This window comes from Manis javanica, chromosome 6, assembly GCF_040802235.1.
Source record: "Manis javanica isolate MJ-LG chromosome 6, MJ_LKY, whole genome shotgun sequence".
NCBI lineage: Eukaryota > Metazoa > Chordata > Mammalia > Pholidota > Manidae > Manis > Manis javanica.
Genome location: NC_133161.1, coordinates 70,267,863 through 70,281,351, shown reverse-complemented (window position 1 = coordinate 70,281,351; position 13,489 = coordinate 70,267,863). Strand labels below are relative to the sequence as shown.

General features: G+C 34.4%; 1 protein-coding gene across 6 annotated transcripts in view; it reads left to right on the top strand.

The window, feature by feature from the left end:
• The window catches only part of VPS50 (VPS50 subunit of EARP/GARPII complex), a 151,167-nt gene that overhangs the window by 19,494 nt on the left and 118,184 nt on the right, over window positions 1-13,489 (top strand). For all 6 annotated transcript variants that reach the window (XR_012132305.1, XR_012132306.1, XR_012132307.1 and 3 more), the window contains exons 3-9: window positions 3,929-4,051; window positions 6,026-6,097; window positions 8,175-8,228; window positions 8,971-9,041; window positions 9,700-9,817; window positions 9,899-9,934; window positions 10,773-10,855. Coding sequence is in view for 1 of the 6 variants with exons in the window: in XM_073238826.1 (XP_073094927.1) it covers window positions 3,929-4,051; window positions 6,026-6,097; window positions 8,175-8,228; window positions 8,971-9,041; window positions 9,700-9,817; window positions 9,899-9,934; window positions 10,773-10,855 (557 nt within the window). In the remaining 5 variants the exon portion in view is untranslated. The remainder of the gene's footprint in view (window positions 1-3,928; window positions 4,052-6,025; window positions 6,098-8,174; window positions 8,229-8,970; window positions 9,042-9,699; window positions 9,818-9,898; window positions 9,935-10,772; window positions 10,856-13,489) is intronic.

Here is a 13,489-nt window from a genome sequence, read left to right as displayed (position 1 = left end):
ACATTTTTCTACGTTAGCCACCCTCTTGTTTAACCTGTTCCCACTAACTACACTATTTTTACTTAATGCTTTGCTTTATATTTGTAACCTTATTCTCCCAATTTATCGAATTTGAAATTTTACCTATTCTTATGTTCTCTAAATGCCACCTCTTCCCGCAGAAGTGAACTCACCGTCCTTTGATTCCCTTGGTTTGGTCTGTGCCTTATGTTTTGCCTTGCATCATCATCGTTTATTCATCTGATCCCTTCTATTACGTTAGCAACTAATTGAAGGAAGAGCTGTATTTTACTCATCTTTGTTTCTGTATGACCTACTATGGAGAATTTTTACATAGTGGGTATTAAAAACCATTTTTTTAAATTGAAATGAAGATAGAACTTTTTTTATTGAAATAATATAGAACTTTGAAAGGAGGCAGGTTATTTCCTACTGGGAAATTTGATTTGTTCTTTTTTTGCTATTTATACTTTTGTTTTTATCCTCTTTACAATTAATCTAATTACCTTAATTGCAGTTTTTCTCCAGCTTTAATGTTTGGGTGACATTGCTGTGTTTTTTTCTTTCTTTTATATGTATATAACATAAGGCAAGCAGGCAAGTTGTGGAACATTTGATAGTCTGTAGTTGTTGACAAATTATTTTTGGAATTTCAACTTTTACAGAGCATTTATGCCACTGTTAATGATAAGTATATTTTAGTTACTACTTAACATACAATTTGCTATAAACATAAAATCCCTTAAAAATCTTAATTGATACAGGATAGCAGTTCTGTGAGACTGAAATATTTTATTCCTAAACTTAGCTTATCTAGTAGTATTGTTAGTTCTTAAAAAAAAATCATGTTTTTTAATATGTTATGAGGAGTTTCATTTATTTTATTCCCCTGATCTGATTTAAAATTTTTTTTTGTAGAAAATCTTTGGTTCATTTTATTTATGTAAAGTTTTGCCTCATAAATATATATTGGCTTGCAAAATTGGTTCTGTTTCAGGTGAAGAATTACTTAGTTTTGTACATGTCCAATCCCAGGAAACCAGTTTATGTAGTGGCAAAATTATGGTGTAATTGTGTTAAGAATGTGAAATCTAGCTGTTTTCTGTTTACTTTCCTAATTTACATGCATAAAATATCCCTAAAGTCATTTAGCATTTATTGTTATTTCTAGTTAGAAGAGACCTTTTATTAAGAGTTGGTGGACAATTTTGACTATCAAAACAAGAACATACTGTCTTTTCCTTTCTTTTTATTCTATTCCTTTTTTAAAATATATACAATTCACTGTGTATATTAATTTTAGTTTGATCGATGATTATTATCTGCAGTGTGCTTTGGCACTACGGAGCATAATGATGGAGAATAAGGATAAATCACAGTTCTCAGAAAGTACGTAATCTGATTGAGCAGTCCGTGCTAGCAGCGATGAAACATTTAGAGAAAGGTTAGGTATCAGCAGAGTCTTACAGCGAGCTAGTGCCGTGGGATTAAAAGGAACATGGCAATTGGGATTCTAGGCAGAATGGAGTTTGAATGAGTTCAGATGTATGTATTCACACAGGAGCCACTAAGCTGTCTGAAAAGAGAGGGTATTTTCTAGGGATACAGTGTTGGACCTTTGTAGTGGATTTAATTCTACTTTGTGTGCTGTGTTTCTCTTTCTGCCTTTGTTTTTTTTCTCCCCTCTCTTTAGTCCAGGTTACTTAGAGTGTCAGTTGTTGTGTGTCAGTTCTTTGAAATTATATGAGTTTGCTCTCTATGATATAATTGCTTATTCTCCAGGAAGGAATGGCATTTGACCTTTTATATACATATACAGATTGTACTGTTTTTTACAGATTCATTCCATTAGTGAAATGTATGCTTGTGAGATATTTATAAATGATATCATGTTTTCCCTTTGACTTTTTAAATAACTTAGGATATTTGCTTCACTCTGATTTTGAGTGTGTTAGGCATTGAGAAAGTTGCCTAAGGTTAACAGCAGAGATGCAACTAAAACCTAAGTGTCTTTACATTTAGATCAGTCTGTTAGGTGGTATATGGAGAACCTCAGCATGGATTATGTACCATTGGCATTTATACAGTTAAGATGAAAGTGCTCATTCGTTGCAGTCTGTGTGAATTTTTTGCTTGTCCATACCTGACATTTTTCAATTTTTTTTTTTGCTTCCCCACCCCCTTCTTTGACATTTTTCAATTTTAATAATTTTCATAATCTTTACTTTTTTCTTTTTAATGGTACCAATTGCATTTATTTGCTAGTGGTGCTATGGAATTCCATAAGTAATTCTATAGGTAGGTAACGTTATTGTATATTGACTTAGGCCTTATACTCTCCCTCAGTTTGCAGCATTTGAGGTTGGTATTTCAGATACCTGTGGACGGACTTAAGGGAGGGAGGTTGCCAGGAATTTCTGATCCCTTTTTCCATTTCACGTCTTGCTGTCCTTTCAGATTTCCACTGGAGGCTGGGAGGTTGCCTGTAGATAGGCTAGTTGGGAACCCTTCCACAGGTGGTGTGGGTTTAACCCGGGTCTGTTCCTCATGCTGCTGTTGAGGTTGCCACACAGATTAGCATGTTGTAGGTAACCCCCAGGCAAATAGAGCTGCTACTGTTTGGAGCCTGGATTTCTTACTGTACTCATAGTATCAGGTTGCATGCTAAATTGGTGATGGCTGTGTCTTTGATCTTTTTTGTTAATTTTATATTTTGGTACAAGAGAAGCATTTTCTTTTCCACTCACTTTTAATAATGCAGGGTTGATTTTTATCACTTAGCTTTCTCGTTTTAAATCTAAACAGTTAGCTATTCTCTTGAATTTCAGATGTAGTACTCTAATGTTTTCATTTAGCTTGAATCTACTAAAAGGGGATACTTTTATAGTTAATAATTTTATACATTTAAAATATAAATTAAATCTGAAAGATATCTAAGCTAGGCTCTTTTTTTAAATGAAAACCATACATCTCAATAAATAAGCTTGAGTACCTAGAAAATGTTCTCAAACTGACCAGGTGATTTCTGTGAATCTAATTGGTGATGATTCATTAAGAATTTTTGTTAAGTATTATTTTAGTGACTAAAATTATTTTAAATAGTTTCTTTTTAAAGAAACTGTATGCTTAAATGTATGAGATTAATTTGAATAAAAAAAGAAAAACTAAGTTGTTATGTCTATAATAATGTCTTCATTAACTAGTGCAGCAGGGAGTGGGTATCTGAATTAATAAAATTTCCCAGTTACCTGAAGGTTTATCCAATTATGCAGTGAAATTGCATAGGATAAGGATGCTGACATTAGGGGCAGGGATTTATCAGTCACGCTGTTTTTTTTTTTTTAGTTGTATAAACCGATAGAAGCCCCATTCTGTATCATTAAAAAGAAAACACTTTATCAAATACAGAGCTTTAGGTTCATAATCAGATCATTAATTGCAGCATCAATATACATTGAAGGAAGCCTCAGAATTACAGAGGTAAAGTAGTGAACCTTTTCTGGAGCTATGTTTCGTAGATGAGCAGTGAGCTTTTGAGGAGAAGGATGTCTGCTCAAGTTCCAATAATCTATGGTGAGATAGATTTAGAATGTTGTTAAATGATGAAAATGTATATGTGTGTGCTATGTAGGTATGATAAATTGTAGGTAGTCACTTTGTTTATTTTGTTTAAACATTTGAGTTCTCTACTAGTTGGCACTCAAAGATATGAAAAAACCTGAATCTTCAGACTGGCAAATTTTTTTCTCCAGTAGATGAGTACTTTTTTTTAACATTTGGCTATTCCTTAATTTTTCATGAACTTTCTCATTCTATCAGTTTGTCTCCTTTGTCAGAAAGATTCCCAGGAGATTTATGTTTTCTTTTAAGACAGATAGAAGTATAACAGTTTCAAATACTGTAATTGTGATTTTTTTTTTCTTTAAAGGAGGAATTCCGAGAACTTCGAGAACAGCCTAGTGACCCTCAAGCTGAACAAGAACTAATTAATAGTATTGAACAAGTATATTTTTCTTCGGACTCATTTGATATTGTTAAATATGAGCTGGAGGTAAAAAAAAAATTCATTAAAACCTATTTAAAGCCTGTTTTATTCAGTGACTGGATTTGTGAGTGACATTTGAATGCTTTTTAGAGGAGTTACATTTTTTGATACCAGGACTGGTCTGTGATGACCATATTGTGATTTAATGAGCTGTCAGCATTGTTTAAAGATGAAGTTATTTTTAAAAATGTAAAATTAAGTACAGCTGTAAAATACAGTCCAGGAAACATTTCTGTATTTTTAGTTTTTAACTGTTAGCATACAGTATGTTCGAATGCTGCCTCTATTTTATTTTATTTATTTTTTTTTGAGAGGGCATCTCTCATATTTATTGATCAAATGGTTGTTAACAACAATAAAATTCTGTATAGGGGACTCAATGCACAATCATTAATCAACCCCAAGCCTAATTCTCAACAGTCTCCAATCTTCTGAAGAATAATGAACAAGTTCTTACATGGTGAACAAGTTCTTACATAGTGAATAAGTTCTTACATGGTGAACAGTGCAAGGGCAGTCATATCACAGAAACTTTCAGTTTTGATCACGCATCATGAACTATAAACATATCAAGTCAGATATGATTATTCATTTGATTTTATACTTGATTTATATGTGAATCCCACATTTCTCCCTTATTTTTTATTTATTTATTTAACAAAATGCTGAATAGATGCAAGATAAAGGTAGAAAACATAATTTAGTTCTGTAAGAGGGCAAATGTAGATGATCAGGTCTGTGCCTGTAGACTAAGTATTAATCCAAGCTAGACAAGGGCAACAAAACATCCATGGATGCAGATTTCTCTCAAAACAGGGGGGGTGAGGTTCTAAGCCTCACCTCTGTTGATCCCCAATTTCTCACCTGATGGCCCCCTGCGGCTGTGCCTGTCTTAGGTTGTTCCTCCCTTGAGGAATCTTACCCGTCTCTGGCTAACCAATCATCTTCCGGGGCCATACAGGGAGATGTAAAGTTGGTAAGTGAGAGAAAAGCAATATTCTTTGAAAAGGTTAGCTTTTTACTTCTTTGCAGATTTATGCCCTGTGGCTTCAATGCCCAGCATTTGTCTTGAGGTATCTTTACCACTTGGAAGAATTATGATACTCAGTAATTTTTGATATGTGCCTCTATCTTATTTTATATATTTGGAAAAGCTCTGAGACTTTTAATCATGAATGTATATTTACATAATTGTTTAGTCATGATAAATACCTTCATGCCATAATGTTTACAACACTGTGTTTAAGGAAATTCAAAATTTAAGGAAATTTAAGGAAATTCAAAAAAAGTCAGAATAATGAAATATGGTTTTAGATGAAACCAAAAACTGTATGTGTGTATACTTTATGTACAAAGTCAGTCCCCAACTCACTCCGAAGTTTCATCAGTCAGTTGACTGAGACTTGGAGTCTAAGTTGGTGTTTCCCATCCACACAGTGGTGTGCGTTTTTGTTAGTTTCCCATACTACTCTCCCAAAGCTGATGTATGATCTAGGATGTACTGCAATAGCTGTCACTCTCACACTGTAGTGCTTAGTTACCATTCATAGTATTTCACAGGGGAAATATGTTTTGAGTTCTGTCATAGACAAGTAGGGATATACCTGTGGCTGGTAGAGTGTGGGATTAAGGTTAGGGACTTGCTTACTTTTTCCTGTGACAGGTCGTGGAAGCAATGTCTCTCAGCCTAGGGGCCAGGGGTCCTAGGAGTGGGTTTTTCTGGGGGTGGGAGGCAGCAGCAGAGATAGTAGGCTGGGTGAAGGATGGAACTGGAGCACCAGAGGGTTGGGTAACAAAGATATGCAAGCTTCTGTGTTTGGAGTATTGTGGGGGAAGTGGGGAGGATAAGAGGAATGGATGGGAATGGGATGTGACACTGTTTCATATGCACAGATTGTACTTCATAAGTCAGAGGTGTGTAGGTAAATGAAGCCAAATTAAACAATTTATTTTTTACTGTTTGTTTATGGATTTGTTTAGAAGCTCCCTCCTGTTCTCAATTTGCAAGAATTAGAGGAGTACCGAGACAAATTGAAACAACAGCAAGCAGCAGTAAGTAAAAAACACATTACTGTTGGACAAAACTATAAATGAAATACAGAGGAGAGGTATAATATTTGCAGATTATATGGTTTAACTAATAACACAGTAAATAAATCTCATTGTTTGACTCAAATGTATAATGATACATTTATATTAAAATCTAATGCCTATTCAGTTTCCCTCACATTACCTTGATTGATTTGTTTCTAAAACTTGAGTTCTTTCTCTAGTATTGTAACTGTGATCAAAGAATTTTGAGTTTTTCCTCAGATTACTAAGCACCTTTTGACTCTTTGTCATGCATGCATGACTTCCGTATGCATAGTTTTGTCGTGGAGTTTTCTTATCTCAGAATAAAGGCCCCCACTTCTAGTTGAAATAGGTACAAAGAAAATACAGGGATAAGTTGCAGAAAGTCAGCATTGTAGTTACTATTTAATTGTGTGACATTGGGCAAGTCACTTAACCTTACTAAATCTCTTCTTTTATCTGTGAAGTGATGGGTTAGGCCTATATTTTCTCTAGTGCTGAAAAAAATCTGTATTTTCCCCCATATGGCTTAACTCCTTTAATAAAACTTAGACTATATATACTATAAAAGATTAAGTAATGGTAGTATATAGTTTTTTTAATTTTTTAATACTAAAGGAACAATAGTAATAAATTTATCTTTATGAATTTAGGATATGATTTTTAATAATAAATCTGACAAATAAAGGAAGATAACATTTCTCTTTCTTTTGTGTTACATTCAGAGGTCTCAGTGGGTGCTGGGATCTCCCTGGGGGTAGCAGTGGTAGTATAGGGAAAGAATTTGAGCACTGGAGGTTTTGTAGAAAAAAATATGTTGTGCTTTTAGACAATTAGATTTCAGTGGATGGTGGCATCTTTTGCCTTCTTTTGGTTTCAGCATGTTTAAGTGTGTACTCTTCCATATACCTTATGGGGTAATGTTCTTTTGGGAATGAGCCCCATCACAAGGGCCGTGTAGCAGAGTGACTTTTGGAATTTGATAAACCTGGGCTTGAATCCTGGCCTTGCCACTTCCTAACTGTGGGACTATAGGTGAGTTACTACTATGTTTAAGATTACTCCTCTGGAAAATGAGGAAGCATGTGACCCATTTCAGTAGATTATTGGGAGTACTCATTCAGATGATATAGGAAAAGCACTTAGTACAGTGCCTGACACAGTGCACACTAACAATAAGTAACTACATTGTCTATTTTTTTTTTAACCCAATTTGGTAAAAGTAGGTGGGTTCTGTGTGGGTACATTTATATAAATTCATGTCTGTAAATCTGTACAAATTCAAAGCAAATGAAGAAAACATGAAAGGGCTAATGCAGTAGTTGAACACATGTATGTTTTGTTCTCAGCTGTCCAGGGAAAGGGGAGCCAGTTGTGTTTCATGAGTAGACATTTACTAAATACCTTCAATGTGCATGCTTCGTGCTAGACAAGGTACTGCTGTAGTGTAGTCTGGCAGGGGCCCTTGAAATTGTGAAATAAGAGCCTTATGTTAACAATTATTGTATGTAATTCTGACTTGCATACATGAACATTATTCATGGACTTGACCAAGAAGACCTTAGGTATCTTCATACCATTCCAAAAAAATGCATGTTCTTAATTTTTTAGCAGTAGAGGACCAAAGTTCTTGAGGTACAAAGGATCTAAAGAGTACAAGGGTGTTCTCAATTGCCAAAATATTGTCTCCATGAATTCAATAGGTTAAACATTTATTTATCATAACAAGCTCATCTTTTTTCAAGCAAATCTAGTATCCTTAAAGATGTTACAATTTTATGCATGTTGGGTTAAGTCAGATAATGATACTCATTATCAATGGTAATAATGACCATTTATTTAGTGTCTGTGAAGGACCAAGTACTGTGCCCTGTGCTGTATCTCTTTTATTAATTTCATAGTCCAGAGAAATGTGTGTGACCATAGCACGCCAGTATCTGCTGTAGAAGTTACTGGGAAGACCAAGGGAACACTCTTGCAAAAATGTTAAATATAAAATGTGATAAGCACAAGGCTTTTTCTTTTACTTCTTTTGTGTGATTGCATGTTGTTACAGGTCTCAAAAAAAGTTGCAGATTTAATCCTTGAAAAACAGCCTGCTTATGTAAAGGTAGGTTAATATTTGTTATTTTTAATAGTGAAATTTTAAAATTGTTTGAGTGACTTACACTTGAAACTGTTGAATTATTTTATTCTTTTGTCTATCATTCTGTAGCAACATTGACTGTGAGATTGTGTGTGTGTGTTTCTCTCCCATTTTGGGGGGAATTCACCCATCTCAAAAAGTGCAAGAGTGTACAGCTGATTTCGAAGTAACCTCTTTGGTTTTCCAAGCTTTAGAAGTGTCAGTGAAAATTGCTTCTTAAGTACATTGTAACACAATGGCCTCTCAATGGCAATGTAACAATCTGTCTTTTTATCAGAAAATCAGACTTCACAATCCACTAAAATACCTACCAGTGTTCAAATGAAGACATTTACTGTCAAAGCATCTTAGCAAACAGATCATATTTGTTGTATCCTTGATTACCATGTGTGAAGTTGGATAGAAACATTTAAGTGGATTTATTATTAGTATTTGTTCCTGTATAAACTAGGTTGGGTCTAGATTTCCTTATACATGGTACTAACTATTTTGTCATATGTTTATGAAAATCAGTTGAAAGTGGTCATTTTAAATAGTTCTGTGAAAAATGCACCAATCTGAGTAAGATTCAGGTATTTTTGTTGCTATTTTGTTTCCCAGGCAGGCTTTTCTTTGAAACCCACTAAAATTTTTATTAGAGTGCCATATGAATAGGAAAGAAAAATACAATGCCTCTAGCATTAACCTGTACCTTATCTTCCCATAGGAACTTGAAAGAGTTACCTCATTACAGACAGGTCTTCAGTTAGCTGCTGTTATCTGCACAAATGGGAGGAGGTATTGCATTTGATGATATTTTGTTCATTAAACTGGCAAACATTTCAAGGAAAACTGTGAAACTATCATAATTGATTTTTTTTATAACTGGTTTCTAGAATAACATTAACTGAACATACATTGTGATCTAAAATCTGCATTAAAATACGTGGGAAATGTCTATAAGTCTAGGTATAGCTTAAAAATATTAGTTTTTGTATTGCTTAGATTGGTGCTTTCCAAACTGTATATGGTAAAGGACCAGTTTGTTTTTCTTTTCTAGTTTCCTACTCGTTACGGACGGTTACTTTTGTAAAATGCAATAAAAATAAAATACTAGGAAAATGAAATGAAAAAAAAAACCCAAAACATACAAAATAGAGTCCCAGTTTTTCAATTATTAAGTCATCAAATGTAAAATTATCATGTCAACTTTTGCTGTGTCTTCAACGCTTTTTCTCAAGGACTGGTAAGAATTTGAGGACTGGCACCAGTCCACCCACGATGCTTTGAGTAATGCTGATTTAGACCGAGCCATTGAATAAATTTGGCATATAGTACTTATAATCCCTGATTTTAAGAGTAATCCAGCATACTATCTCATTAGTTGCCTAATTGTTCTGTGTGAATACTATTATTATACTAGAAAAATGTAACTATTTATTGTTCACTTTTACAGACACTTGAATATTGCAAAGGAAGGTTTTACTCAAGCTAGTTTAGGCCTTCTTGCAAATCAAAGGAAACGTCAGTTGCTGATTGGACTTCTGAAATCTCTGAGAACTATAAAAACATTGGTATATACAGGTTACTTTGTAAAAATTGCAACTTAATTTTATGGTTGAAACAGATTTTACCTTTTGATTTTTGTTTTTCAGCAAAGAACAGATGTGCGCTTAAGTGAAATGCTGGAGGTAAGTTAACAAAGCTTGGAAATATGGTGATCCTGGTAATGTTAAATAGAAAAGCTATAGTGGAAAGAACTGAGATGTTTTTCTCAAATTGGTGTATTATATAGAGAGCATCTGTAGCAGGTGAAGGTACTTGCTCATGTGAAGGTTGTGTGTTTCCTCATAATATTTGAGCTCCTTTGGGTAGGTACTTTGTCATCATCTCAGCATCCCTAATAGTTTGGATTGCAATTGTTGAATTTAGAGATGAGCATAGGAAAATTTTTAATGATTTTCTGTGTAATCGCTGTGTTACTTCTAAACTTTTTCCACTAACATAGTGTTTTGAGAAATGCACATGAAAAATTCATTTGGCGTCAAACTACTGTTTAGGTCATAAAAATATTCTGAGATTGTTAATGAAAATTTCATATTTTTTCAGTTTTATTTAAAAATATTTATTGATTTCTTGATGGTAGAACTGTTGAATGTTGATTACACATAGAATGCCTACTGTTTTGGAACATTTTATAGAAGCATTACTGAAAAAAAATGTTACCAGTTAAGGAACACCTTCCTTGCAAAGCAGCTTATAATTGTGTATAGGCTTTATCCACATGTCATGGTCTCAGAGGGATGTTACTGAGTACCTGAGGGAACACAGTATTTTTATTATGCATACATTCTAGGCTTGGAGCTAGTTGCCTCTTTATATTTTATTATTTATTGTTGGTATTCTAACAAAGGGAATTGAAATTTTCTGGTTCTGTAGCTTTTGGTTAGAGTATGAATAGAGATTCGTGTTTTTCAGGGGCCTTAAGAAAAATGCTCCCTGACTAATGACTTCTGTTGTTATCTCAAGGAGGAAGATTATCCAGGAGCTATTCAGTTGTGCTTGGAATGTCAGAAAGCTGCCAGTACTTTTAAGCATTACAGCTGCATAAGGTAAGGTAATACGAAAATTTTAAAGCTGACTATATTGTCAGATTTTGATGTATAACATACAATGTAATAAACATGGAAAGTTAATATTAAGTGCTATGTTCTAGTTTAGTATTCTTGTTCATAAATGGGCAGTACACTAAAATTATGAATAGCAATCTTCAGGTGTAGAAGATCAGATAGATACCTTTTAATTCTGTCTTTCTCCCCACTTTGCAACTTTGTTCCCCTGTTCTCCAATCTTGTTGATTTCATTTTTATTGAGTGGCAGAGAAGAATGAATTTGTTCACACCTCCATTGCATCTCTTGGGAATTCTTCCTCCCTCACTTTGCCCACCTCATAAATATTGAGAATGTTATTGCAGGTTGTTTTTCAGATCCAAGTGGTTCGGGGGCTTGCCTCACGATAAGAATTCTTTTGGAAAGTTTAAGTGTGATTTCATTTTGTGTAATCATCATCATTGTGATATTTAAGTGATTGTGTGTTTAGTGTGCTGCATCTTTTGTTTATTTATTTAGAAAATATACAATGTAGTAATGGCTGCTGCATCCTTTGCTGTTAGTTTTAACTTTATTAATGGATTTTTGGCCTGCTTAAAATGAAGGTCTTGCATTCCTGAGGTCGTGCCTTGGAGTCTCTAATTCCCATGGGTGATTTCCATCATTCCTCTAAAACCACCACAAATAAACGTACAATCTAAGTAAAATAGCATGCTTGCCAAGCAAACCCACTTTCAAATGAAATTCATATCTACCCTAGAATACAGTTCTTGAGTCTCTCTGAATGGAAGTTCTGACAGTCAGTAAGCATGATGCACTGGTGTATGTTTTGATTGCTAGTATCTGCAAACTGATAGGATTATGGTAGACCAAAATGTTTATACAGCTTTGAGTTGAATTTTTGCTTTTCATATACTCTCATATCATAGGTCCCTGCTGGGTGAGGGCTAGATATTTCCTTTTTGGCGATACTATTTAAATATTTATGGTATTTTTTTCTTTAGAATCATTCATATTTTGAAACAACACACTTTTAATTTGATGAGGGAATGTATAGTTCTAGGATAGTACCAGTGGCATTTTGGTTTTATCCATTTTGATACTGATTAACTGTCACTATTATGTCAACTTGATTATATCATTTACACTTTTTAAATTGAGTGGAGAATTAACTGTAGTATGTTGAATATATTTAAAAATTTTTAACAATGTCTTCTAGGTCCAGAAAAAAACATGGTACACATTTAGTTCATCGTGTGGTGATAAATTTGTTATTGTGAGAACAGCCTACTTATGATTGGATAAACATAATTCAGGCAGTTATGTATTTCCTGAGTGCTTATTGCATGCCAGGTGCTTTGCTTTGAAATTGGTTATATAGTGATGATTACAGACAGTGTGGTCAGTATAATCCCTGATTTTCTAGAGTTACATAGTCTATCTGAGAAGGGCTTGGATTGAAGAAGGCACAAGTGGGTTGTGCCCTTAGGGAGAAGGAAGTTGAGCATACATGGAAGCAGTAGATGTTACTCTCCTTAGGGCATCAAGACTAAGGAGGACCTGAAGGAGGGGCAGCAGGGGTTAGCTAAGCCACGATATGAGGGGTAGTAGATGGAAGACTACGGGTGTCATGGTGAAATGAAGTCTTTGCAGAGATGCCAAGCAAAATGAGGACTAAAAATATCTATCTCTTGGATTTATAGTAACAAGTCATAGTTGACCTTGTTGGGACAGATTTTGTTGAAGTGTCAGGTAGGGTGAGGAAATTTTATAAAATAGGAGGGATGTAGAATTGAGGGGGAAAACCTGAATATTTGAAAATCTTTAAGAAAGAGGGAGGAGTAGAAAATAGAGAACATAATAAAGTAAGGCTTTGCAGGGATTATAGCAGAGATTGACTTTGCAAAGGTCACCATCTATTTTAATAGGAAAGAATGGTCGTGGAAATTTGGTGGCAGGAAATTGAGGGAGCAGGTGACATATGTTGACACTTTATTTTTTCCATAATGAAAAATTTCATTTTAGCTTGCTAAAGTAAATACCTTACTTGATGAGAGTTAACTATAAAAAAGTGTTTTTAAAAGAAATTATTTTTGGGCTTTTTAAAGTTAGCATGAAGTGGCTTCTAGTACTTTTTCATTAATGTAATAGTGATATGTGGAGGAGGTATGACTGCAGTTACCTGACCTGATGAAATATTTGAAATTTAAAAGATCTGTAATGGGGATTTAAAGTAGTAAGTGTTTTATTTTAGGTAACACACTCTAAGAAGCATGCTGTGTTTACATAGGTGAGTCATGCATGTAATGATAAGAAAAGTTTGTTTTATTCTCTGAAAATAGGTAAAAATACATGCACAAATATGTTAAAATGTCCCAAGGAATTCATTGTAATGGGATTTTGCCTTAGGTTTTCTGGAAAGCTGTTAGAATTGTGTTTTTACTTTGGTGATTTAGTAACAACGTTAGGGTGGCTGAAGAGCAGAGATACAAGTTGGAAATTGTTTGGGGTGGTAACAGCCCCTGCACCAGCAGTTCTCCCTGCATACCAGCACACTGCTTGTCATTCATCCTGCCTGTCCCAAGCCCATATTCCCTTCACCCCTTCTTTTACCCTTTTCCTAGTTGAGAGAGCTT